The following is a 27,222-nucleotide window of genomic DNA, read 5'->3' as shown; positions in this document are numbered from 1 at the left end:
AGGGGCCCCCGACCAATGCCAGGAAGCCTATATTAATCATATAGCTCTTTTATACATTTTTTATCGTATATTGTACAATCTGTCTATAATCGTTAAGATTTTAATGTTATTAATTTGACAAAACCAGGGGACCCCATGAATAATGGAACATGTGTGGTACATTTCACATCATTTCCGGTGTGTAATACATTCCCTTCCGTAAAGAATCTGTATTGTAAATTTGTTTTGAGACTTGTAAAAGTGTTTTGTCTTGTTAATTTTTTTCTAAAATGTAAATTTGTTTCATCCTTGGTAAAATAGTTTTTCCAATGTAATTGTGTCTTATGATAGGTCAAATTTTTTTTCGAAATGTAAATTTGTCTCGAGCTTTGGAAAAGTGTTTCACACTTTGTAATGTTGCTTTGCACTTCCCGGCCACCGTACTTACTGCTTAAATTAAATGCATTCATATTTTCTGTCACATGATCAAGATTTCTGTAGATTTATACTGTATAACAGCATTTAAGACGGAATAAAATGTTGAAGTCGGCATGAAAATCTTAATTTGCAATGTTTATTTTGCTAGCGAACCTTGTTAGTCTTAAAGTGAACAATTAATTCATGAAAGTTAATCTGCTGTTTGTTTTGGTAATATTCAATCAAAATCAGACTATTTGCTTCCGCTCTGGAATGATCATCCTTCTCTGATGATGTCAGCTCCAACCATTAGGTTTCTGGTGAGTGAAATATAAAAGGAAAAGCATAAAAATAAAACCCCGCCCCTATTCAATATTGTATTCCTGTTGAAAATAAATCATATTACTGAAATACAAACATCCAGCCACTTCCGTTTCACACAGACTTTAAGATATTAAGTCAAAGGGGAACACAATAAGTCAATTTGATCATATTTAACTATGATCTATCATTTAATCTAAATATATACAGTCAAGTACGAAATTATTCACATACCCCAGGCAAATTCTGGCTTAAAGTTTTTGTTCACATGTAAATAAAAGCTGAGAAATATTTCTTTCCACAATGACGCCTCTTGTACATCGTCTTATTATCTTTTATATATATATATATATATATATATATATATATATATATATATATATATATATATATATATATATATATATATATATATATATATATATATATATAAAACATATGAAAGTACTATGATTTATAAACTAACTAAAACTAAAAGTAGATAATAAAAAATACCTTCATATGTAATATATTACAGTTAATTATTATATTACTTTAAAATGTACGTATTATTAGTTAATAAATTACTACCAACTGTAGTTGTATCTAAGGCCTAGTATTGTCCTTTTTATTGTTAACAAAAGCAAAGGATGGGCACAGGATGAGCACAGAGGAGAGACAATCTGACCTGCAGCATGAGGGCGTGTGGCGAGTGCACAAATATGGAGGCGTTTTCTCTGGGCGAGGACTCCAGACAGAGCTGCGCGTCTGTGGCTTTAGCGTTGTAGGTGAAGGAGATGCTGCTGGCCAACTTGCCATCGTACAGAACCTGCTTATGATGCTCAGCCAGGTGGATGTCACTTTCTGACTTGAACTTAAACGTGCTCTGAGAAGACAAAGAAACAGACACAAGATTAAGAAATGAGTAAACCATTGTAAATATTCATGACAACATATGTTTTGATGTTACTTTAACCTATTGTCATTAATTTGCTACGTTATGCAAAATTTAACATGATGCTTAAAATTTAATTTGTGTAAGTTGAAATGACTTGTAAAGTTAATTTGATTCAACTTAAAATCAAGGGTTACAGGTTTTTAGAGTTCTTCAACATTTCTTCTTTTGTGCTCAACAGATATATACATACACACATATATTATGCAATATATATTCATTGGCCACTTTATTAGGTACACCTGTCCAACTGCTCGTTAACACAAATTTCTTATCAGCCAATCACATGGCAGGAACTCAACTCAGACATGGTCAAGACGGTCTGCTGCAGTTTAAGCCGAGCATCAGAATGGGGAAGAAAGGGGATTTAAGAGACTTTGAACTAGAAATGCAACAGTAACTCAGTAATAACCAGTGGTTCATGTAAAGCACCAGGGATTGGGCTGTCTCCCAGAGGACTGATAATAACAGTAATAGTAATAACAATAATAAAAACCATTAATTACTGAAGCATACACACACACACACGCACACAGGTGTACATTATCTTAATGAAGCTCTGGCTGCAGAAATGTGCCATTTAACTAATGGCTCTGAGCGCAGGCGAGAGTGTGTATGTGTGTGTGTAAATGTGCATGTATCTGCAAAATCTCTCTCATGTGAAGCACTCTGAGCCACTCCTCATCTGAGGGATTTATATAAGAGGATGCTGAATCTCCTGACTCCGCACGACAAGATTTTTGGCCATTTGATTAGCTTTTTGACCCGGACACTTTATATATGGGCCATTTAGAAAGTAACTGAGTTCCTTCATCATCTCTAAATTATAAACAAATAAATAATTTAAAATACTTTGCTGATGAATCAACCTAGGGGGCGGCACGGTGGCTCAGTGATTAGCACTGTCGCCTCACAGCAAGAAGGTCACTGATTCGAGTCCTGGCAGGGCCAGTTGGCATTTCAGTGTGAACTTTACTTTTTCTCCCCATGTTGGCATGGGTTTCCTTCGGGTGCTCTGGTTTCCCCCACAATCCAAAGACATGCGCTATAGGTGAATTTTGATGAACTAAATTGGCCGTAGTGTATGAGTACGTGTGTGAATGCAAGAGTGTATGGGTGTTTCCCAGTCCTGGAAGGGCATCCACTCTGTAAAACATATGCTGGAATAGTTGGCGGTTCATTCCACTGTGGAAACTCCTGATAAACAAGGGACTAAGCTGAAGGAAAATGAATGAACGAATCAATCAACCAGTGCCATGTGACATTTAAAGACCAATCAAATTCCAATGTCAGGCTCCACCCTACATAATTTTTGAATATTCATATATATTTTATATTGCACATAAAACCTGAATCTGGACCGTTCTCAATATTATTTTTAAATGATCATTAAAAAACTAAACGAAAACAAATCTAAAGCAGTGCTATTTTAGCATAACTTAGTCACGAATACTATTATTTATGATCAGTTCTTATCAGTTTTATATCGGACTTCATTTTTTTATCCTATTGTTGTATTATAATTTTTATAATTGTTTACATTTCTCTCAGTTTTTATTATTTTTTTGTAAACCATTTTGTGCCCATTTTGAAACAGAATTTTTTATTTTATCCATTTTTCAGTGAATATAGGCAATGTATTTAGGTGCATTTAAACAAAACAGATTTATTTAACAGATATACTTGTTAAAATAACATTTTAGTCACCAAACATATTTAGAAATTGAAAGATTGAAAGTACAATTAAATTGAAGCAAAATATTGCAAAAAAAAAAAAATTACAACATAATATTTTTCTATAACATATAAATTTGGGTGTACTTGTTTTTGGACCGTTGTCGTAAGTTATTTTGTTAGATAAGCTCCAGATTTGGCTTTAGTACTGAACAATCTAATGTATATGCACAAATATAATATTGTATAGCTTCCTATTAAAAATATGAATTTAAAAATAGATTTGTGAGGGGTGTACTTATATATACTGAGCACTGTACATGCTTTATACATGCTATATATTTACATATATAGCATGTATATTTATTTTATTTTCTGCTTAGCCCCTTTTCTACATAGTGTTATTACCTTTAATTTATTTGTAAGATATTTATTGCTTTATTTTTGTATTTTATTTTTTTATTTAATATTATTTGTTATTATTTGTATTAACAAAAAAAAAATCTAAATTTTTATGCATTTTACAAACACTTTATTAAGTTTTAAAGTATATATAATATATAATATAATATAAAATGCTTTATTTTAGATTTTTCCGCAATTTCTGGTTAATGGAAAGACCATTTTGTCAACATTTCTAAATATAAAAGTTTTAATAACTCATTTCTAATAACTGATTTATTTATCTTTGTCATGATGACAGTAAATAATATTTGACTAGATATTTTTCAAGATACTATGATTCAGCTTAAAGTGACATTTAAAGGCTTAACTAGGTTAATTAGGCAGGTTAGGGTAATTAGGCAAATCACTGAATAATGATGGTTTGTTCTGTAGACTATCAAAAAAATATTACTTATCGGGGCTAATAATATTGACTTTAAAATACTTAAAAAAAAAATTTTTTTTATTTATTTTTATAAAATTTACTGCTTTTATTCTAACTGAAATAAAATAAATAAGACTTTCTCCAGAAGAAAAAATATTATAACAATACTGTAAAAAAATCATTGCTCTGTTAAACATCATTTGGCAAATGTTTGAAAATTAAAGAAAAAAGAAATCACAGGAGGGCTAATCATTTTGACTTCAACTGTGTGTGTATATATATATATGTGTATACACACACACACACGCACACGCACACGCACACACACACACACACACACACACACACACACACACACACACACACACACACACACAATAAAAAAGCATGCCTGACGAGTCCAGAGCAGCCCTTCTGAAGAGCAGCACAAACACAATCACACACACACTGAGCAATTCTTCAAAAAAACAGTACGATGCGCATTAAGCCTCTGCACTGGTGCTGTGATTCACTGCAGTTTCCTCAAACCTGCTGCCAATGTGTCCACTTCACAACACAGCAGACCCACACACACACACTTCCATTATTTTTGAGCATTATTAAGAACAGCATGAGAGGTTTTAGCGTGCAAAGAGAAGCTAAAACACAGCATGCTGTCAGCACTCTAATTAACAAAAATACAGAAATAAAGGGAGAAATAGGAATAAATAATTTTTTCATAAAGTTTCATGAACTTTCCTCATCTCATAAACAACTTGCTGATGGTGAAACTAAGAGCATGTAAGAATTAAACAATATTAAACAATACTATCACTATTACGGTCCTACCTTGTGTCATGCTAAGACCAACACCACTGTAAAATTAAACACAACAACAGCAATAAAAAGCCCTATGTGTTGTCAGTGTGCTAATTACAGTAGTTAGCGTATTAGTTCTTTTATGCAGTAATTAGTAGATGTCGTTAATAATTAGACCACACATTTGTTTTTAATTATCTTGTCATGTTTGTTTTAAAAAATATTTGTTAAAATATGTTATATTTAAGGCAGCGCGGAAGCTCAGTGGTTAGCACTGTCGCTTCACAACAAGAAGGTCACTGGTTCGAGTCCCGGCTGGGCCAGTTGGCAGTTTTTTTGTTGAGTTTGCATGGTCTCCCTGTGTCAGTGCGGGTGTGTATGTGTGAATGTAAGAGTGTATGGGTGCTTCAAAGTACTGGGTTGTGTCTGGAAGGGCATCCACTGCATAAAACATATGCTGGAATAGTTGGCGGTTCATTCCACGGTGGCGACCCCTGATAAATAAGGGTGCACTCACACTATGCTATCCGAACCATGCCCAAACGTGTTTACCGGTCCGTTTGACAAGTGTGAGTGCTCTGAATCGGGCCCAGGCGCGGGTCAGTTGGTCAGCCCTGAGGCCTCATGTATCAACGCTGCGAACACACAAAAACTTTGCGTACGCCAGATTTCACACTCATGTTTGGATTTACTAACGATGAAATTAAAGTGAGAATGTGTGTTGGTCCACGCCTTCATGTCTGGCGTACGTGTATTACTTGTGTGTGTTTGTTTTACTAACAAATTAGGATCAAAGCCTAAATGGGGCAGTTTCAAAGAGTTATAAAATATCATTACTTAAATAAATAAATAAATAAATGTAATAAACATATACATTAATACTTATTTTAGGTTTTGTCTATAATAACTGTCCGCGTAAAACAAAACCTAAAATCAAAAATATATCTAAAAGTAACCATTTTAAAATATTGTGTCAAGGTGCTACTGGAACAAACAAACAAATGAATGAATGAACAAATTTAATTTGAAACTATTAAAAAGTGGTAGTCCCAAACATATTCCACATACTTTTGATGAAATTTGTATTCATATTAAAGTAAATGATTAAAATGATGGAAAAGGAAAAAAAACTTAAGCTGAACTATGATATTTTTTGTTCGAGCTTAGTTATTATAATGTAAAAGTCTGAGATTATACTTCAAGTGGTAAAAGAAGTGTTCAATATTGCTCATTTCCTTCTCTGTTGAGTTCAGCCCTTGCTCTACGAAACTGTAAACACTTCAGCACAGCTGCACTGCTGTCACATGACCCGAGTAGACTTGACGGTGAAATAAACACCATCTGCTTAAAAAACAATTATTTTGCATTATTCATTCGCTTTTTGTGTGAAAATGTCAACTTTTTGGAGGTCTGATCAAATTATGAAGTCAAGAAAAAGATGTTAAAAGTCATGGCTGATTGGTCACACTTGAAAATAAAGGTCAAGTGAAGCACATTTCATTCTGGTACGTAGTGTTAAGTCTGCTCTGTGTGCTTGGTGTGTACTGTTCTTTTTTGCTAACGTAACATTTAACAGGAAGTTATGCATACAAACGAATATAGCAAATTGATAAAACTAGTATACCATATACAAATTGTACATATGGAAGGGCATCGGGGACAAAACTTTTGAAAGGAAAGCCATGGGATGTATTACTTCTGTGTTATGGCTGCACAATATAGACTCAAACAAATGACGTTTGCTGTTTGTTCAAACTACTTATTTAAAAATGAGCTTAAACTACTCAATTATTGAGTTTTATTGGTTAAGTCATACTTTATTTTTTTATGGCAACTTATTAATAGCTGCTTGCTGTCAATATGTGCCGATCGGGTGCGGTGGGGTCTGCATATTTAAGCATGTATGTTTAGGTCTGCGCCAGGTACATTTAAGAAAGTTTTTGAGGATTGGGTCTCATTTTCAAATAACATACAAATCTGGGTCGGTTGCGTGCATCACATTTTTGGGTCTCTATGGGTTCAAGAACAATTTTTTTTACCCGTGAAGACCTGTACTGTCAGGGTAATAAACATGTAGGTAAGCTAGAAGCTACTCTCCCACACTGCACTGCAAAAAATAGTTTTCCTACTTACACTACCTGAAAAAAATTTTGTCGCCAATACAAATTTCAAGAACAACAAATAATAACTTGACTTCTAGTTGATCATTTGGTATCAGAAGTGGCTTATATGAAAGGCAAAGACCTCTAGATTACGCTTATTTACCTGAATAAAATATGATCATGCCTTAATATTTAATTATTTAATTAGGACAGTAAGGTTTGACTTTGCTAAGACAAAAGTCTTGTCACTTAATAGAAATAATGTACAGTATAGAATATAAAGTCATGGTTCAGTGGAAAAAAAATTACTATTGTGTATGACTCCCATAAGCTTGGAGGACTGCATCCATACATCTCTACAATGACTCAAATAACGTTTTAATGAAGTAATCTGGAATGGCAAAGAAAGCGTTCTTGCGGAACACCCAGAGTTCATCAAGATTCTTTGGATTCATCTTCAAGTGCCTCCTCCATCTTACCCCACACATGCTCAATAATCTTCATATCTGGTGACTGGGCTGGCCAATCCTGGAGCACCTTGACTTTCTTCGCTTTCAGGAATTTTGATGTGGAGGCTGAAGTATGAGAAGGAGCGCTATCCTGCTTAAGAATTTGCCCTCTCCTGTGGTTTGTAATGTAATTGGCAGCACGAATGCAGGCTGTTGATGTTGCCATCCACTCTGCAGATCTCTCTTACAATTGGGATAGACGACAAGACTTTTGTCAGGTAGTGTAGAGTTTGTTTTGATTCTAGTCCAAATATTTAAAAAATTCTTAAATTAAGAAGCATTTCCTAGATAGGTGTTGTTTTGGTTTTAGAAATATTAATAAAAAATTAAGTGAGTTTTTCCTTAAAACAAAAAAATAGTCAATGACATAAGCAAAGTAACATTGTTTTCAGTTTGAAATAAGATTATTTAACTTACCACAATGGCATATAAAACTCACTTAATTTTGACTTATTATTTCCAAAACAAAAGAACACTTTTTTACTTGTCGAAAAAAATGCTTCTTAATTGAAGAATTTTCAGATATTTGGATTACAAACAAGACAAACACTAAGTAAGAAACGCATTTTTACAGCGTGGCTCTTGTGCTTGTTTATGCAATAATGTGATTTTCTTTCTGAAAAAAAAAGCCTTCAAAAATCTTCATATTCTGTGCTGATGATGCAATCTACAGTACATCACTTCCACTGCACACAATCTCTAGCATACGAACTGAAGCATACTTGTGCTTAAAGGGACAGTTCACCCAAAAATCAACCTTTATGAGTTTCTTTATTCTGTTTAACACAAAACAAGCTATTTTGAAGAAAGCTGAAAACCTGTAACCATTGACTTTCATACTACAAAAAATATATATTATGGTCGTCAGTGATCACAGGTTTCCAGCAATCTTCAAAACATCTTCCTTAGTGTTTAACAGAAGAAAGAGAGTCAAACTGGTTCAGAACAAGTGAAGGGCGAGTAAAAATTTTGGGTGAACTATCTCTTTAAGCTGTCTGCTGGTCAGTGAAGGTCTGGGTGTGGATCTGATCTCTGTACCAGAGGAAGTCCAGATGTCTGGTCAGCATGTGATAGCCAACAAGCTGCTCTCTGGCTGTGTGTTTCTGTGGTAATTAGCATGTGAGGTATGGGGCACTTGGCATTGTGGCAGAGAGAGCCGTCTGGAGGACTGTGTGTGTACGTGTGTGTTTATGAGTTCTATAGATCATCCGAGTGTGTGAAAGTCATGCCGTTCGTCTCTGTCGCTGCGGCTGGTGCAGCTGTCCTCTCCTGGGACACAATGGAGAGAGAGAGAGACGGTAAGGGAAAATGAGTGGACGACCCGTTTCACAGACAGCTGCTGGAGTTTTTGGGTGCTCCTGTGCCCTCGGTGACGGAGAAGATGAATGCTGTGTGAGTTTGCTGGAACGTTGAGCGAGATTACAGCAGCAGCAGCGTCTGACCACACGACCATATTAATGAGCTCTCTCTCACTCTCACTCTTCCTGCATAGTCAATGCGCTTCTGACCTAGTTGTGATCTGGAAACAGTTTTAAAGCAATAGAGAAGTGGAGGACTCAGACAAAACTCTGGCTGACAACATATTTGTCTAGGATGACTGGATGGATGGATGGATGGATGGATGGATGGATGGATGGATGGATGGATGGATGGATAGACAGACAGATCGATAGATATACAGTATAAATAGAATGATAGATAGAATTATAGAAAGAACGATATATAGAATGATAGAAACATAGAAAGAACGACAGATAGAAAGATAGATTGACTGATAGAACGACTGGACAATAGATAAAATGATAGAAAGAACAATAGATAGAATGAGAAAAAAACGATATATATAGAAAAAATAGATAGATAGATAGATAGATAGATAGATAGATAGATAGATAGATAGATAGATAGATAGATAGATAGATAGATAGATAGATAGATAGATAGATAGATAGATAGATAGATAGATAGATACTGTAGATAGATAGATAGATAGATAGATAGATAGATAGATAGATAGATAGATAGATAGATAGATAGATAGATAGATAGATAGATAGATAGATAGATAGATAGATAGATAGATAGATACTATACGATAGATACAATAATATACGATAGATACTATACGATACAATGCTATATGATAGCTACTATAGAACACAATAGATACAATACGATACTATAAGTTAGATACTATACGAAACATAAAATACTATATGATACGAATGATACAATACTATACGATACCATAGATATTATAGGATACGATAGATACAATACTATATGATATTTATTATACAACACAATAGATCCTATATGATCCGATAGATACAATTTGAAGCTATAAGTTAGATACTATACAAAACAATAGATACTATACGATACGATAGATACAATACTATACGATACAATAGATACGATACGATAGATAGATATGATATGATACAATATGATACAATACAATAAGATATGATACGAAAAATACTATGATACAATATATACTATCCAAAACACTAGATACGATACGATGCAATACAATATGACAGGTACTATACGATACAACAGATACTGTATACAATACTATATGATACAAATAGATCTATCATTCTATCGCTCTATTTATCATTCATTCTATTGTGCTATTTATCGTTCAACCTATCGTTCAGTCATTCAATATTTCTTTCAATTGTCTGTCTATCTATCTATCCATCCATCCATCCATCCCTCCCTCCATCCCTTGAGAAAACTTCAAAAAAGAACAGATCAGCAGCGTGAACCAGCTGAGCTCAGTCTGATGCATAAACCAGCAGAGCGATGAGCACTGGGAGATGCTGTTAATCATCTGTCCATTTAGGCTTTATGTACGAACACATCATCTGACTGGAGTAAACAAAAGCTGCTTATAATCATCAGATCATCTGACCCGGGTAAACAAGCCCCGTCCACACGCTTCCGGAGAGCTTAGTTTAAATTAGGGAGCCTCGCGCTTGACTGGAGAAAAACATTCGCAGGGAGATTTTTTAGTTAAGTGAGAAAAATCGAACTTGACTGCATGGATTTCCCCTCAATGCTCCTGTCCTCTCTCTCTCTCTCTCTCTCTCTCTCTCTCTCTTTCTCTCTCTCTCTCAGAAGCACAGACTTTTAAAGGGAAAGTTCACCCAAAAACGAGAATGTCCTATTAATAAATTAAACCTCAGGCTATACAAGATGTAGGTGACTTTTTTTTTGTTCAGTAGAACTACATAGACAGTGGTGCTATTTTGATAGATAGATACTATTTTGGTCCGGTCTAAAAGGAGTACCAAGAGATGTTGCTTGGTCTTCACACTGTTAGTTACAGCAATTTTAAATTTAAAATACATGGTGCATATTAGTACATATTTTTCATCTTTGAAATCTAAACATGCACTTGTATTTTAAATATGTGATTTGCATATATTACCATATCTCAGATTCCTATATGTGAGATCAGCTGCTGCTTTCACATTTGGCAGAATATTTGTTTTTCACTGCTATTAGAAAAAAAACAAGTATAAGCATTCATTCATTTTCCTTAGTCTTAGTCTCTATTTCAGAGGTCACCACAGTGGAATGAATCGCCAAATATTCCAGCATATATTTTACACAGCGGATGCCCTTCCAGCTGCAACCCAGTACTGGGAAACACCCATACACACTCATTGAGACACATATACACTATGGCCAATTTAGTTTATTCAATTTACCTATAGTGCAAGTCTGAGGACTGTGGGGGAAACCGGAGCACCCGGAGGAAAATCACGCCAACATGGGGAGAACAAGCAAACTCCACACAGTAATACCAACAGGCCAAGCCAGGACTCAAACTTTGAATTCTTGCTTTGAGGTGACAGTGCTGCTGTGCCGCCCCGGTTGAAGGATATTATGCAGCGCATATTTAATACTTTTAACAATCCACCATTTAAGTCAAATGAATACATGTAGGCAGTAAATCACTGATTCAAGCTGCAATAGAATCCCTGTTACCATTAGCCGTCATGCTAATCATTTCAGGCTTGCCTTCAATAGAGAATAGGGATGTGTCGTTACAGCACAATGCATTCTGGGTATTTAATCTGATTTATTGTATCATATATACACTCATCATCAATAAACTGTAAGTGTTTGCAGTACAAAAAACGAAGAAAATGTTTTCTTGATGCCTTTCAGTTATGGATAAAAGCATTCATTTATTTGGTCTGTGCTCGGCTTCTCCAGTTACACTTCATTGCTGGACACAGTGGGCCCTATCAAACACCCGGCGCAATGCGGCGCAAGACACGACGCAAGTGTTATTTGCTAGTTTCAGCCCGACACAAGTGTCATTTTGACGTTTTGCACCACGCTGTGTAAATAGCAAATGCATTTGCGCTCATATGTGCGCCAATAGGCGTTCTGGTCTAAAAAAGGAGGTGTGTTAAGGCGCATTGCTAGCGCGTTGCTATTTTGAGGAACTAAAATAGAGCAGAGCGCGTTGTGCTGCTTTCATGCATTCTTCATCTCGGGGGGGCTTTTTCAGCTTATTCATGACATTTTGCTTTTGTATAATGTTATTGTTAGTAGTATTTATTATATGCATATTTATATTTGTTTTGATAAAAACAAGCGTAGATTTGCCCAAGCTTCGATTTGTCAGGTTTTGGACTATATGGGGCATAGCATGTGTATTTGAAAATAACCACACTTCATTATTATTGTTCATTTATTCGTTTGCTGGAAATTAGAACAGAGTTTAGAAATAGTTTTGAAACAAATCTTTGCGCTTAACAAACGAAATTAATTATGTAGGCTAATGGATGTCTGTGCGTACAACATGTTTCCCTATCCACGAGAGTGAAAGTGAAAGTAAAGAATGAGGAGGCTCGCGCTGCAGATTGTCTGTATAACTGTTTTCTAGCTAGTGATGCGTTCAGTTTTTCCACTTACAAAGTCGCCATGTAAATAGCAAATGCTCTATGGCACGACGCAACTGACTCTTAAATGGAATGGGAGGTGAGACTCTGATTGACGTATTCTCAAAACACACCAATAACTCATTGATAGAATAAGCTCAACCCTGTTAGACCATGCGTCGAGCGGAAAAAAAGCAGATTTTTCTGTCCTTAAAATAGCAAAAGTGGATTCGGACATGCCCTTAATGTTTTTGCGCCTAGATCATTAAAATAGAGCCCAAAATTTTATGAAATGCATATTTTCAGCTTCTTCAAACAGATATAGAGCGTTTATAAAGGTATACACGTTAGTCCATTTTATTCTCAGTGTTTGTGAGATGTTTTTCCAAAAGATATTACTATAAAACGGTCGGCTTTTTCTGTTTTGATTTCAATAGTTCTACATAGTGCGCTCCTGCGTTTGTCCACAAACGTGGCTGACCGCAACTCGCTGTGACGTAGATTCCCAAGCTCTTCAGGCTTTGGTGCAGCCGTTTAGCTTTTTTTTTTAGCTAAACAGTGGTCCTGGGTGATTCATAAAATTCTATTGAATGGCAGAAGCAGCACATCTTGAATTGCCTGAGCTTAAGTAAATGAATAGTAATTTTTCATTTTGGGTGAACTATCGGTTTAATTAGTCAACCAGAAAGAAAGACAGCGATTAACACCACTCATCCGTCCTCTTCTTTGCTCTAGTGAGCAGGGATTTTTTTAAGGGTTCATCTAAGTCAAGCGCTGCTTTGACATAAACACTTCGGGCCATCAAGCTGAAGCAGTAATCAGCTCCAGCGTGCATGTAGAGCCGCGAGACAGAGGTGAGGGTCCGGTTAATGAACGAGAGAGAGAGAAGACAGGGGAACATCAGGTATTATTAACGGCTCTGTCGGGGAAATGCAGAGCTGCTGGAAAGAGAAAGTACTTCAGCACGTTTCAGCCTCAGACACAGACGGGCCGCACAAATGTCTGTTCACTGTGACAAAAATCGAGAGGAGTCAGACTGCTCACTGAACATCTACAGAGGGAAATCAGATTGTGTGAATGCAAGACAAAAGTCAAGATGCATTGCTTTATATCAGTCTACCTGGAAACAAAAACCTCATGTTAGCGCTCTAATTCACTGGTGCACTCTTGAAAGTACACGGGACCATGATTATATATTTTACAAATATTACCTAAGTGCTGTTTAAAGGACAAACTATTTTTTTCCAACACATTTTTAACATAATAATTTTAATAACAAAATTTTTGGCTTTTAGTATTTTACTTGTTTTTTTGCAAGATACTAGAATTCAATTTAAAGATTAATTTAAAGGTTTACCTAGACCAGGGATCACCAAACTTGTTCCTGCAGGTCCGGTGTCATGCAGATTTTAGCTCCAACCTTAGTCAAACACACCTGAACAAGCTAATCAAGGTCTTACTAGGTATACTTGAAACACCCAGGCAGGTGTGTTGAGGTAAGTTGGAGCTAAACCTTGCAGGGCACCGGACCTCCAGGAACGAGATTGGTGACCCCTGAACTAGAATAACTAGGCAAGGACAACAGTGGTTTAGCCAACCAAAAAATATTTATTTTGAGCAACTTGTAGCTAGATAAAAAATTTAATAAAAATTAATTATTTAGATATACGTGGGCTAATGATTTAACTTTAATTGAACTATATATTTTATGCATGAATAAATATAGAATGGCATTAACAATTTTGGGCTTGATTGTATATATAATATCATTCTTCTGGTGAAAATATTTTTTTTATTGTTGATTTTATTGGCTGGAATTAATAAATCTTTCCTTTAGAAGAATAATATTATATAAACAGTCAAGCCCAAAATTATTCATACCATACTTATTCAGATATCATACTTAGATATCATATATATATATATATATATATATATATATATATATATATATATATATATATATATATATATATATATATATATATATATATATATATATATATATACACAGTTGAAGTCAGAATTATTAGCCCCGTTTATATTTTTCCTCAAATTCATATTAACAGAGAGAGGATTTAACGGAGAGAAGAACACATTTCTAAACATAATACTTTTAATAACTCATTTCTAATCACTGATTTATTTTATCTTTGCAATGATGACAGTAAATAATATTTTACTAGATATTTTCCAAGACACTTCTATATATAAATAAGCATGGTTGAATAATATTCACTAACCGGCTATTTTATTAGGTCACCTTACTAGTACCGGGTGGACCCCCTTTTGCCTTCTGCTTTAATCCTTCGTGGCATAGATTCAACAAGGTACTGGAAAAATTCCTTAAAGATTTTGGTCCATATTGACATGATAGCATCAAGCAGTTGCCGCAGTTTTGTCAGCTGCATATCCATTCCACCACATCCCAAAGGTGCTCTATTGGATTGAGTTCTGGTGACTGTGGAGGCCAGTTAAGTACAGTGAACTCATTGTCATGTTCAAGAAACCAGTTTGAGATGATTCACGCTTTATGACATGGTGCATTCTCCTGTTGGATGGGTACACTGTGGTCATAAAGGGATGCACATGGGCAGCAACAAGAGCCGGCAGCTAGCTCTCTGCAATTCGCACATGGTCACCTACTAAAGCTAAGCAGGGCTGCGCCCGGTCAGTACCTGGATGGGAGACCACATGGGAAAGCTAGGTTGCTGCCGGAAGTGGTGTTAGTGAGGCCAGCAGGGGGTGCCCAACCTGTGGTCTGTGTGGGTCCTAATGCCCCAGTATATTGACGGGGACTCTATACTGCTCAGTGAGCACCGTCTTTCGGATGAGACGTTAAACAAAGGTCCTGACTCTCTGTGGTCATTAAAAATGCCAGGATGTCCTGCGAAAAAGAGTAAGGGTTTAACCCCGGCATCCTGGCCAAATCTGCCCACTGGCCTCTTTCCACCATGGCCTCCTAATCATCCCCATATCATAATTAGCTTCATCACTCTGTCTCCTCTACACCAATCAGCTGGTGTGTGGTGTGCAGTCTGGCGCAAAAATGGCTGCCATCGCGTCATCCAGGTGGATGCTGCACACTGGTGGTGGATGAGGAGATTCCCCCCTATGTGTAAAGCGCTTTGAGTGCCCAGAAAAGCGCTATATAAATGTAAGGAATTAATATTATCATTATTGACAATACTCTATTAGGCTGTGGCATTGACACGATGCTCAATTGGTACTAATGGGCCCAAAGTGTGCCAAGGAAATATCACTCGCTTCTCAAATACTCAGACCAGCCTGTCTGGCACTAACAAATATGCCACATTTAAAGTCACTTAAATCACCTTTCTTCGCCATTCTGATGCTCGATTTGAACTACAGCAGATCGTCTTGACCATATCTACATGCCTAAATGCATTGAGTTGCTGCCATGTGATTGGCTGATTAGAAATTTGTGTTAATCGAAGGTAAAATTATTAGCCCAAATCATTAATTTATTATTTTTATTAATACAAAAACATGTTTGGAACAAAAACATGTTATTAATGTTATAATGTTTCAATCATTAATAATCGTTAATAAGAATAATTTTTTGCTGCATTTGGAATCATCAGTTTTCCGAAAGTGTGCAAATAGAAAACTTTAAAGTTTTTTTTTCATGTCTTGTTTTTTTGACATTTTATTACTTGCATTAATTCCTGTTATTGTAGTAATTGTAGTTTCGCAAAGCATCAACTGTTTTCATTTAAATTTCATTCCCACAAAAGTGTTGTTTAGCATGACAAAATCAAATTTAAATAATTGTTTCAACAAAATCCAAACACAAGTGCTCACAATAGATGCAGTGACCTCCCACTAACACCAGGTTGAAATAGAAATGTGTCCAGGCTGATCACTGTTGATTGTATCACTTAAAACACATTATAAAGAGTTCTAGAAACAATGCTTCAGGGTCTATACCTTATATCCCGGTCCGAGTTGATGAATGGCAAAGATCTGTGCGGGGTTCAGCGCCTCACTGAAAACATACACAGCTCCGAGTTGCCCACAAAACACACGGTTAGCATCCGCAGTCTCTGAAGAGCCCAGGAAACATTTATCATAACTCTGCAGGAAGAGAGAGAGAGCGAGGGTATAAAGATAAAGAAAAGGATACAAAAAAAAAAAGTGGAGCTTTCTATCAGTCGAACAGATTGAAAGTTTTCTTTAAAGGCCCTCTGGAGCCGTTTACTCGCTATCTTTCGATCATCTTGTTCTGATTTACTTTAGCTATAGTCTACACACAATGCACTTCAAAGGTTTGCCTAAGGGAGCGAGGAGCTACGGCTAATCTATATCGCTTTCATCCACAGAGACAAGTGTTTATCTAATCGCATATCATACGGACCCTACAGGTGCAATATTTCGTAAGCTGAGGAAAACAAAGTTGATTGGAAGTTCATGATTTTTGCCAGACTGAGATGGAGAGATTGAGAAAGGTTTGCTAGCGGCTCTAACACTTACATCGTTGGTGTTGACGTGCCAGGCCATGTCTCCATATGAAACCAGCTGGCCGTTGACATAGCATCGGATCTCACTATTCCTCCAACGGTTGTAGATGTGGACGATGCTGATCATGTACCACTGTGTGAGAGAACAGGTGGATAGTTTAGAAAGCAATGTATGGTTGAAGTCAGAATGATTAGCCCTCCTGAACTATTAGACCCCTTGTATATTTTTTTCCAACACATTTCTAAACATAATAGTTTTAATAACTCATCTCTAATAACTGATTTCTTTTATCTTTACCATGATGACAGTACATAATATTTAACTAGATTTTTTCAAGACACTTCTATACAGCTTAAAGTGACATTTAAATGTGTAACTAGGTCAATTAGTATAACTAGGCAAGTCATTGTAAAACCATGGTTTGTTCTGTAGACTATGGAAAAAAATATTGCTTATTGAGGCTAATAATATTGACCTTAAAATTGTAAAAAAATAATAATAAATAATAATCAAAACTGCTTTTAATTCTGGCTGAAATAAAACAAATAAGACTTTCACCAGAAGAAAAAATATTATAGGAAATACTGTGAAAAATTCCTTGCTCTGTTCAACATCATTTGGGAAATATGATAAGAAATAAGCAAACAATTCACTAGCAGTAATCAGATGTTTTATCTCAATTGTGAGTTGAAATCACAACGTGGACTTTTTACTCAGCATTTTGAGCATATAGCATAAAAATATGGCATTATATCTCACAATTATGAGTCTCATGTCACAATTTTGAATTAACATTTCATAATTTAGACATTGTTTTTCACCCTTCAGTTCTGCTATGGCAAAAAGTCACTTTTTTTTTTCTTGTTTATGGCAGTTTGTGGCACACATTCCTAAAAGTCTTTCTCACCAGTTTATATTTAAAAATATTGACTTTTATAATGAAATTGTGGGTCAACATCTCACATTTTCGCTCATTTCTGTCTAAGCATTGCAAGTTTCTGGCAGAAAATTCTCACTTTAGCATTTGCATTTGCAAATTTATACCTCACAATAATTTATTTTACTTTATAATTATGAGTTAAAATTTCTATTTTATAGCCCACAACTCTTTATTTTGTACAGTGTTGAATATCTCATGTAAGAAGTGCCTATTTTAACAAACTACAGGATCAGTCTGTATAATGAAATGTTATTTTGGTAAGTTTTACTACATTACATTTCTCATTCATATTAATGCAAAAACATAACATGCCACATGAACAGAAGGCACTTTGTAATGGCCAATGGGAGAAATCCTGGTGACCTAGGATCAGATTTGTCCCAGTTATTTGCATTTATTTACTTTATTTACCAGCAGGCACCTTAATGTCAATTTGACACCAATGTTAGATGTCAATTTGATGCCGTTTTGATGTCAAGGTAGTTTACGTGCACTGTAGAGATACAAAATCCAGTGTAAATGTGTGATTCAGAATCAAAGCTTTCAGATGAAAAACTTTTCTTATAACATAATAATTTTTGTGTCGTTATTTGGTGATCAAAAGGGCATCAAATAGACATCAAGGCTTTGACTTTAAATCAATTAGCATATTTGACGTTTTTTGACATCATTTTGACATCAAGATGCCCGCTGGGTAGCATTAATGTAAGCATTTCACTGCATACCATACTGTGTATGACTGTGCATGTGACTAATAAAATGTGAATTTGAATCGAATGCCTTCCCAATGCACTTAAACCTCTGAGGTCGCCAGGTCACGCCGGCTTGATCAGCATCTTTTTTTTCTTATCAGTGCATAAGACACTAAGAAAGTCCCTTGAAGGGTGAACATTAGCCAATGGGGGAGTGTCTTTTGTCTCTCCAAATGTGAATTATTCATGATCATTGTCACTCCCACGCATACAGCAGTGCTGACCCTGAACTTACAAGTCATTGTAATGTTTTCTTTCAATGAGAGAATAGAATCGTTTTCACATAATTGTGAAGTAAATATTCTAGCCCACATGACTGTTTACTCAAAAGTCTTGTTCAGGCCCATTCACTGTATTTTTTTGGACCTTATTTCAGCTGCAATTTTTTCTCTGAAACCTACGAACCACGCGTAATTTTTTTTCCTAAAAAAATGCAAGCATGTACATCTATCTCTCTCACACTATTGTATGCAGAGTACATGTTGGCCAGTACTATGTAATAAGTAGCTGAAATAAGCACAAATGTCAGGGCATGCCAAAACATCTTAGGAGCCCCAAAAATGACCTCAGACCCCAGAGGGTTGAGTTATTTCAACATTTTTTGTGCAATCTTTAATCGATAATAAATCAAAAAGACTTAATCCAATTATTTTCTAAAACAAGCTAATTAACAAAAACTATGCATTTCTGCTTTGAAACAATCTGTAATTCCTCGCCTCACTGACATACATTGCATTGACAAAATGACCTGACCCCAAAAATGAAAATGGTTCAATTCTTAGATCCAGCACATAATCATCTCATTACATGCTTCTAAACTGAGAGCTAAATTTACAGAAACAGACTCATTCTGCTTGATGGCAGCAATGCTAAAAGCTGTTTTGGTGTATAAATTAAAGATCAGAGTCCTGACGTTTGAGAGCACTCCAGTGAGAACTGCGGATCCCATCTCCAAGATTCAAACAAATAACTGAGCTCTCTCTGGCTGACGTCCATATGGATGATCTCCGGAAATTAAAGTGGCCTGTCACAAATTAGAAGATTTAGATGGTGCAAACTTGTGCAAAATACCCAATTTCCCAAATATCTTCTCCACGTTTCTAGCATCATTACAACGTAAGGCGATATTAGCTGGGGTGACAGGGAGAAAAAGGGATAAGCCACAGTTTAGCAGACTGAAAATCCATCCCATAACCGAGATTTCATAGCTTTTAATGTCAGTTAAGATTTGACATAAATGCAAGAGAGGGCCAAATTTGTCTAGACAGGGTTTTGGATTTTACAAAAGCGTCGTTAGAGAAACAGCCCTACAACTGTTTCCATTTCCAGAACTTCTCTGTTGAGCAAAGGGTGTAACAATACACATATTGAGCGTGAAATTTTTCAGTTAGAGTCTATCTTCATTGTACACATACAGTAAAGTCAGAATTATTGGCCCTCCTGAATTATTAGTCCCCCTGTATATTTCCCCCCAATCTGTTTAATGGAAAGAAGATTTTTTTAACACATTTCTAAATATTATAGTTTTAATAACTGATTTATTTTTATCTTCGCCATGATGACAGTACATATATTTTACAAAACACTGTATTCAGCTTAAAGTACAATTTAAAGGCTTAACTAGGTTAATTAGGTAAGTTAGGGTAATTAGGCAAACCATTGTACAACGAAGGTTTGTTCTGTAGACAACTGAAAAAAATAATGCTAATAATTTTGACCTTAAAATGGTTTTAAAAACAATTAAAAACTGATTTTATTATAGATAAAATAAAACAAAAAAACTTTCCCCAGAAAAATAAATATTATAGATATACAAAAAAAAATGGTTAATTAACTCATTTGCCTAATTTAAATAATCTACACTTTTTATTCTTGTATTATTCTTTTTACAGATATTGTCTGTTTTTATTCCTTTATGTCATTCGTTTCTCATTTGTTGTATATTTTATTAATTTGATGTTGATATTACATATTTTATACATATCTAACATGATTTTAAATATCAGTGCACATGGCTCCTCCTGAATATAAAAAAGTAAAACAAATAGTGGATTTCCTTTGTATTTCAACATTTTTTTTAAACTTCAACCCATTGAAAAGAAACAGTGTATAACAGTGTCATAACAAATAAAAAATATTGTTAAAAATCACTTTTCTGTCACATGCGTGTAACCGTGTGTCATGGGTAAAATGTGTGTTTCAATCCAGCTACCACCGCAAGTATATTTCAAACCTGTGGGAAGCACTAAAACCTAATCTAAAACATTATAGATAATAAACTTTGATTCTTAAATACCAAGATTGGTATACTGTTAAGTCAATGTGACGATAAAAACTTCACTAGACATTATAAAGCACATCTTCTATACAATAATTGCATTAAGCTTTCTTTTTTAGGGCTGGGTATGGAGGCCAATTTGCAGAGTGTTTCAGTCATGCCGTGTCTTTGTAGATGATACTTTAGATGTAATTCCTTTTTCTTTACTACTAGTTACAGCACAAAGCACCACGGATGAACATCTCACGTTTACCTGAGAAAGACGCAAGTTAAACAGCTTTTAAATAACATGATACAGCATTACCTCTCTGAATAATCTCATGATGAATGTCCTCGAGTCATAATGATTTATTTACCTTGTTATTGTTGTTAGGGCTCCCTATAGTTCACAGAATTAGCTGAGATAGATTAGTTTATCCTTAAAAAACTTTAATTGTAATTGAATTTATTTGAAGAAAGAGCCACGGTTTGCTCAATAACCCACTGTTTTAATAAAGAAAGGGAGGAAATTGTGATTTTACGGTATATTTTATCATTTTTGTAAATCATTACACTTTTATTCTCAGCTTTTATTCAGTTACCTTTCTTTTTGTTCACATCTCTGATCCCTTGTTTTGGCTCTTATTTCCCTCCTTAATGTCCTAATAAAGTACTAGTATTCCACTTAAAGTGCATTTTAAAGACTTAACTAGGTTATTTAGGTTAATTAGGCAAATCATTATATAACGATGGTTTGTTCTGTAGACTATCGAAAAAAATATTGCTTAAGGAGACTATTAATATTGACCTTAAAATGGTTTTTAAAAAAATTAAACTGATTTTATTCTAGAAGAAAGAAAACAAATAAGACTTTCTCCAGAAGAAAAAATATTATAGGAATTACTGTGAAAAATTCCTTGCTCTGTTAAACATCATTTGGGAACTATTTGAAAAAGAAATTCCCAGTATATCCAAAGTAACTTTGTCTCACTGTTCCAACAGCAGAGCAAGTGCTGATTAATTGGTCGAGTTCGTAGTCAAACCGAGTTCACATTTTCTCTCATAGCGTGTGTTTGTATAGGCTATAAGTGCTATAGCTTGATTTCTAATTGGCGCACAAACACACAACCCTCCTGTGTTGTCATCATCTGTGAGCAGACAGGGTGAGATATCATATTCAAACATGCCTTGCCAAACTGATTTTCATTTGTCGTTTAACAGCGCATGCAACTGAGCCCAAACCATCCCACTGGGACAGTAAGATGTGCCAAGTTATCAAAAAGCAGATGTTGCTGTATCAGCCTACTCTGACGGAGAAAACAAAAAACACAGAGGCAGAAGAAGAAAGAGAGTGATAAACAGATTTAGAGGGAACGGGTGTTATGAATCCCTCTTGAATTTCCTTTATTTCTTTTGTGCACAAGCTAACAAGTAAGAAGGGCTTCCAGTAGGGCTGCACAATATATTACAAAATAATAATATTATATGCAATATACGTATCGCAGACGAGTGATAAATGACATTTATTTGATGCATTTAAATTTGACCGATTAGATGTGGCCTTTACTATCTTTATTATTCCTTGTAATCCCACATATTTTTAGTCAGGCTTGGAATGTCTTACAACTTGCTTGTGTAAATTATTCAATTAATTTTAAAAAGGGGGGTGGAGTTATGGATAACTCAATGGAGTTATTGATAGTGCTAGTTTTATTTTATAACTCACCTTCCTGGGCTGGAAGTCGTACTTCACACAGTGTTGAAAGCCTTTCCCCTTTGACTTCAGTGACGTCACGATTAAACAGTTCCCCACAAAGTGCGCTGAGTAGCCAATCCCTTTACTGGTTCGAAAACTACAGAACAGACAAAAGAGGAATAAATGTTACAAATGTGTGTTTTTTTTTTGTAATTTAAATAGCTTGGTTTCAATTATTTAGCAAAACAAACCCATAATGTATAGCAGGGGTCTCAAACTGCCAGCTCGCAGGCCAATTACGGCCTGCCGTCCTCCTTCCTCCTACGGCCCTCATATCGTTTGTCAGTCACTGAAATGGCCCCCCACCAATTTGAGTTTGAGACCCCTGCTGTAGTGTTATCATGATTACCAGTTTCAAAGTAAACCACAGTAAATTTTCTGACAGTATTATGCAACCCATGCTCATTGTAGAAACGTACCCAGGTCTACATTTCTGGGGACCGCAAAATCTGTAACTGGTAGGGCGGGCGATATAGGCAAAAAAATCATATCTCTGTATTTTTAGGAGGAATGACGCTGTACGACAGGGCTATTCAAATTGGTGGCCCGCAGGCTAAACACGGCCCCCCGAGGCAATTTGTTTCGGCCCTCCAAATAGTGTGACAAAGGCATCAAAATGAAATTTAGTTCAGTCAAAAATCGGCCACTAAGCTGCAGTTGAAGACTGCGCAGAGCGTGAGCCACCTGACATTAAGCAAGTGAGTGGCGCAAGCCGCCGAACACATTTGGATACTTAAAGGCTTCTCAACGTCGTGTTTCTGTTTCACTTGCATGTTTAAAGTTCTGAGCTTATACACCAAGGCTAATACACATGCACACTGGATTAACTATAGCACCGTTCACATATCGTGTCTTTACCGCGTGCAATTTCGTTATTTCCAATTTTAAAATATAAGCCAATATTCGTGCACAAGCAGAACAATGTGCTCGCGTCTTCCAGATGCACAGAGTAGAAAACATCTCACGCTGTAGCGGTGAGAGTTGTGCACGGTTTTGAGTGCAATGTAAACAAAAGATATGTTAGATAAATTCAAAATTTAAAAAAAAAATGATTATGAACGCAGCTGGTAACAACAGTTCATTTAAATACTTGCCAAATATAAAGCTTTTAGACTATTGCTCAATGCAGTGATATTATGTAGTTTCAAAATACAATATATTAAAGAGCCCATATTATACATGAAATAGGGTCATATTTAGGTTGTAAGGGTCTCCAACAACAGTCTAATATGCATGCAAGGTCATAAAACACTTTGATGGTCTTATAATCTGCATTTATTTTTACCTAATTATCCCAACGACTCCCATATGAATCGTTCAGCGATTCATTTGTTCCCAACCCCCTCCTCAGCGCGAAGCTAATCTGCGCTGATTGGACCGATGACAGCCTGCTGCGATTGGTCGACAGTGACAGGCTTCAGCACGAGACAGAGTGAAATGCCCAGCTGGTAATCAACTATATAAAAGTAGTCACAGTGCACACGCGCTTCATAGTGTAAGGCTTTTTTCACACACACACACAACCCTCCTCAGAAGAACTGGGGAGATCGACGCGAGTCTCTCTCTCTCTCTCTCACACACACACAACGCTCCTCAGAAGAACTAGGGAAAGCGACGCGAGTCTCTCTCTCTCTCTCTCTCTCTCTCTCTCTCTCACACACACACACACACAACGCTCCTCAGAAAAACTAGGGAAAGCGACGCGAGTCTCTCTCTCTCTCTCTCTCTCTCTCTCTCTCTCTCACACACACACACACAACGCTCCTCAGAAGAACTAGGGAAAGCGACGCGAGTCTCTCTCTCTCTCTCTCTCTCTCTCACACACACACACACACGCTCCTCAGAAGAACTAGGGAACGTGACACGAGTCTCCTGTCTCCTAGCTTACGATCGATCGCCATAGCAACGACAAACGGCAGTGGAACGCGAGCTCACAAAAGCCTTTAACGTTAAATCCGTAAACAAAGCGGCACGCGTCGCGTTTTTAACGTGGCTTACATGTGATAAGAGAATATAAAGAGTAACCGCCTGTACTGTACCAGGTTAACAACTCATCTTTGGGTAGAGACTGTCAATATTATCCATCTGAGCACAGCGTGACTTCATTGGACCGGCGGCGTCTGTGTGTGTGTGTCTAGTGTTTTTTCTGTGTTAGTGGGCGGGGCCGCAGGTTTCAAATCTCCCTGGTTTGCGCGCGTAACTACTGGCGAGGCTTGTGTTTCGTGGCTGCGTCATCGCGAAACACCTAATGACTCATTATCAAGGCGACTCGTTTGAAGCACTATGAGTCGACTCTTTTATAGATGAATCAATAGTTTTAAACACTGTACACTTACAGATTTAAGCCTTAGCTGGATATTTCACTTCACTTAGAGCTGTGTTACACACTACATGGAAGGGCATTTTCAAAAACCCATAATATGGGCTCTTTAACATTTTAATGTAGAAAAATACAATGTGGGTGTCTTAAGGAGCAAAAATACAACATATGGGCTCTTGTATTGCTGTTGTCTCATCACTCATATTGCAAGTCATATCTCTCCGACCCCTCATTTGGGATGCTTTTCATGAACTGGCCCCCATGACAAACTAATTGAATAGCCCTGGTACACGATATATATTCGGTATTTTCTCATAAATGGTTACTTGAGAGTTAAAACCTTTATTAAAACTTTATAGAATTCAAACAAAGGGCTTTCCCTCCCTGTTTACAAATAAACAGCTGCACAAAAAAATAACAGTTGCACAAAATCTTTGACAAATAAAATACAGTACAGGTTTCTCTCCTGCTTAAAACTCTAAGTTGCACAACATTTCAAGTTCTAAAAAAACTTTGATTAATAAATACAGTGCAGGGTTTTTTTCCTGCTTAACACTATACACAGCACTACTGCGCTGTTGTGCAAATAGCTTAGTAAACAGAACAATAGAAACCATAGCTACATTGTCAGAGCAAACTATTTTGTGTTAAATAGTAACACAAAAAGTATTGTAGGATAGAAAAGAACCACATTAAATGTAAATATGAAAATTTTAATGCAAATTTCATCTGTTGTTTGTTCAAAAATTAGTGGAATGGAAAGAAAGTGTGTAAGACCTTTATTTGTGAACATTCACTTAAAAAAAATCATTAAATATTCATAACTTTACATCTCTAACACTGTATTCCCAACATCGTCCCCGCCTCAAAGCATTCCATCATTCAAGCTGTCCTATAGAAGATCTCGAATCCACCATGCTTTCCAGCAAAAATAAATAAATTAGACTCCTACAGTCAGATGTGAAACTCGTTGAAAATATGGAGGAAAGCTGTCAGGCTTTATTGTTGGTGGGAAAGCAAAGATGGCTGCCGGAGTCATTGGCAGCAGTGGATGCTGGGAGCGCTGGCTGAGGTTGATAAGGTGTCAAGCTATCAGTCGGGCCTCAAAGCGGTACTGTTTCTCTCGCTCTGCGCCTTTATAACGTTATGCTGAGCTCGCCACAGTAACAGGAAACCGGATTACATGCTGATTTAACTGAGGTCAGTGGCCTTCAGACTTGTGAAGTGCTAATCTGTACCTTCAACATCTCCCCGCTCAATAATGTGCAGCTGCTAATACACCAACATGCAGGATATATAATATTCACTCTTACAGATATTTCAAATGAACCCTTGATCTTAACATTGCTGCTACTGTGATGATCAAGAAACTCTATTTTATAGACTCGGGTGAGCTGCTGATGTTAGGAACACACATTATACACGCATTATATACTGTGTGAACGGAAATAATTCAAATACTTTGTGTTATATGTGTTATAATAATATGAATTACATCATATTTATTTATGAATGCGCACACACACGTATACAAAGACATTCATTCATTCATTTTCCTTTGGCTTAGTCTCTATTTCAGAGGTCGCCACAGTGGAATAAACCGCCAACTATTCCAGCATATGTTTTACACAGCGGATGCCCATCAGGATGCAACCCAGTACTGGGAAACACCCATACACACACATTCACACACACATACTTATACACTATGGCCAACTTATTTCATCCAATTCTCCTATACCACAAGTCTTTGGACTGTGGGGGAAACTGGAGCACCCAGAGGAAACCAACACAAACACGGGGAGAACATGCAAACTCCACACAGAAACGCCAACTGACCCAGCCGGGACCTAAACCAGCGACCTTCTTGCAGTGAGGTGACAGTGATAACCACTAAGCCACCATGGCGCCCAATACAAATATATATAATATAGTATTTATGCTCCTTAATATACAAAAAATAAACAGCCATTTTTGTTCATATAAATGTGATGTATTAAATATTCATCCATTCATTTAGGAGTTAGGACGATTCTAAGTGCCCCAGAGACATTATCAAGGGCCCGCTTACACCCCCCCTCCATCGCCCCCGCCCCTCACTTTCAAATATATATATATCTATATATTACATATTTATCTATATATATATATATATATATATATATATATATATATATACACACACACACACACGCACACACACACACTTATAAATATTTACAATTATATACACAGAGCACAT

At 36.2% G+C, this 27,222-nt stretch overlaps 1 protein-coding gene across 12 annotated transcripts in view; it reads right to left on the bottom strand.

Annotated features, from left to right (window-relative positions):
• The window catches only part of nbeaa (neurobeachin a), a 299,982-nt gene that overhangs the window by 132,210 nt on the left and 140,550 nt on the right, over positions 1–27,222 (bottom strand). For all 12 annotated transcript variants that reach the window (XM_056467451.1, XM_056467441.1, XM_056467443.1 and 9 more), the window contains exons 6-9: positions 22,631–22,757; positions 16,968–17,087; positions 16,425–16,571; positions 1,385–1,582 (exon numbers count right to left, since the gene is read on the bottom strand). In XM_056467451.1, coding sequence (XP_056323426.1) covers positions 1,385–1,582; positions 16,425–16,571; positions 16,968–17,087; positions 22,631–22,757 — 592 coding nt within the window. The remainder of the gene's footprint in view (positions 1–1,384; positions 1,583–16,424; positions 16,572–16,967; positions 17,088–22,630; positions 22,758–27,222) is intronic.

The sequence above is a fragment of the Danio aesculapii genome, chromosome 10, assembly GCF_903798145.1.
Source record: "Danio aesculapii chromosome 10, fDanAes4.1, whole genome shotgun sequence".
Taxonomy (NCBI): Eukaryota; Metazoa; Chordata; class Actinopteri; order Cypriniformes; family Danionidae; genus Danio; species Danio aesculapii.
The sequence above is the reverse complement of the archived record's forward strand: the minus strand, read 5'-3'. Positions and strand labels throughout refer to the sequence as shown.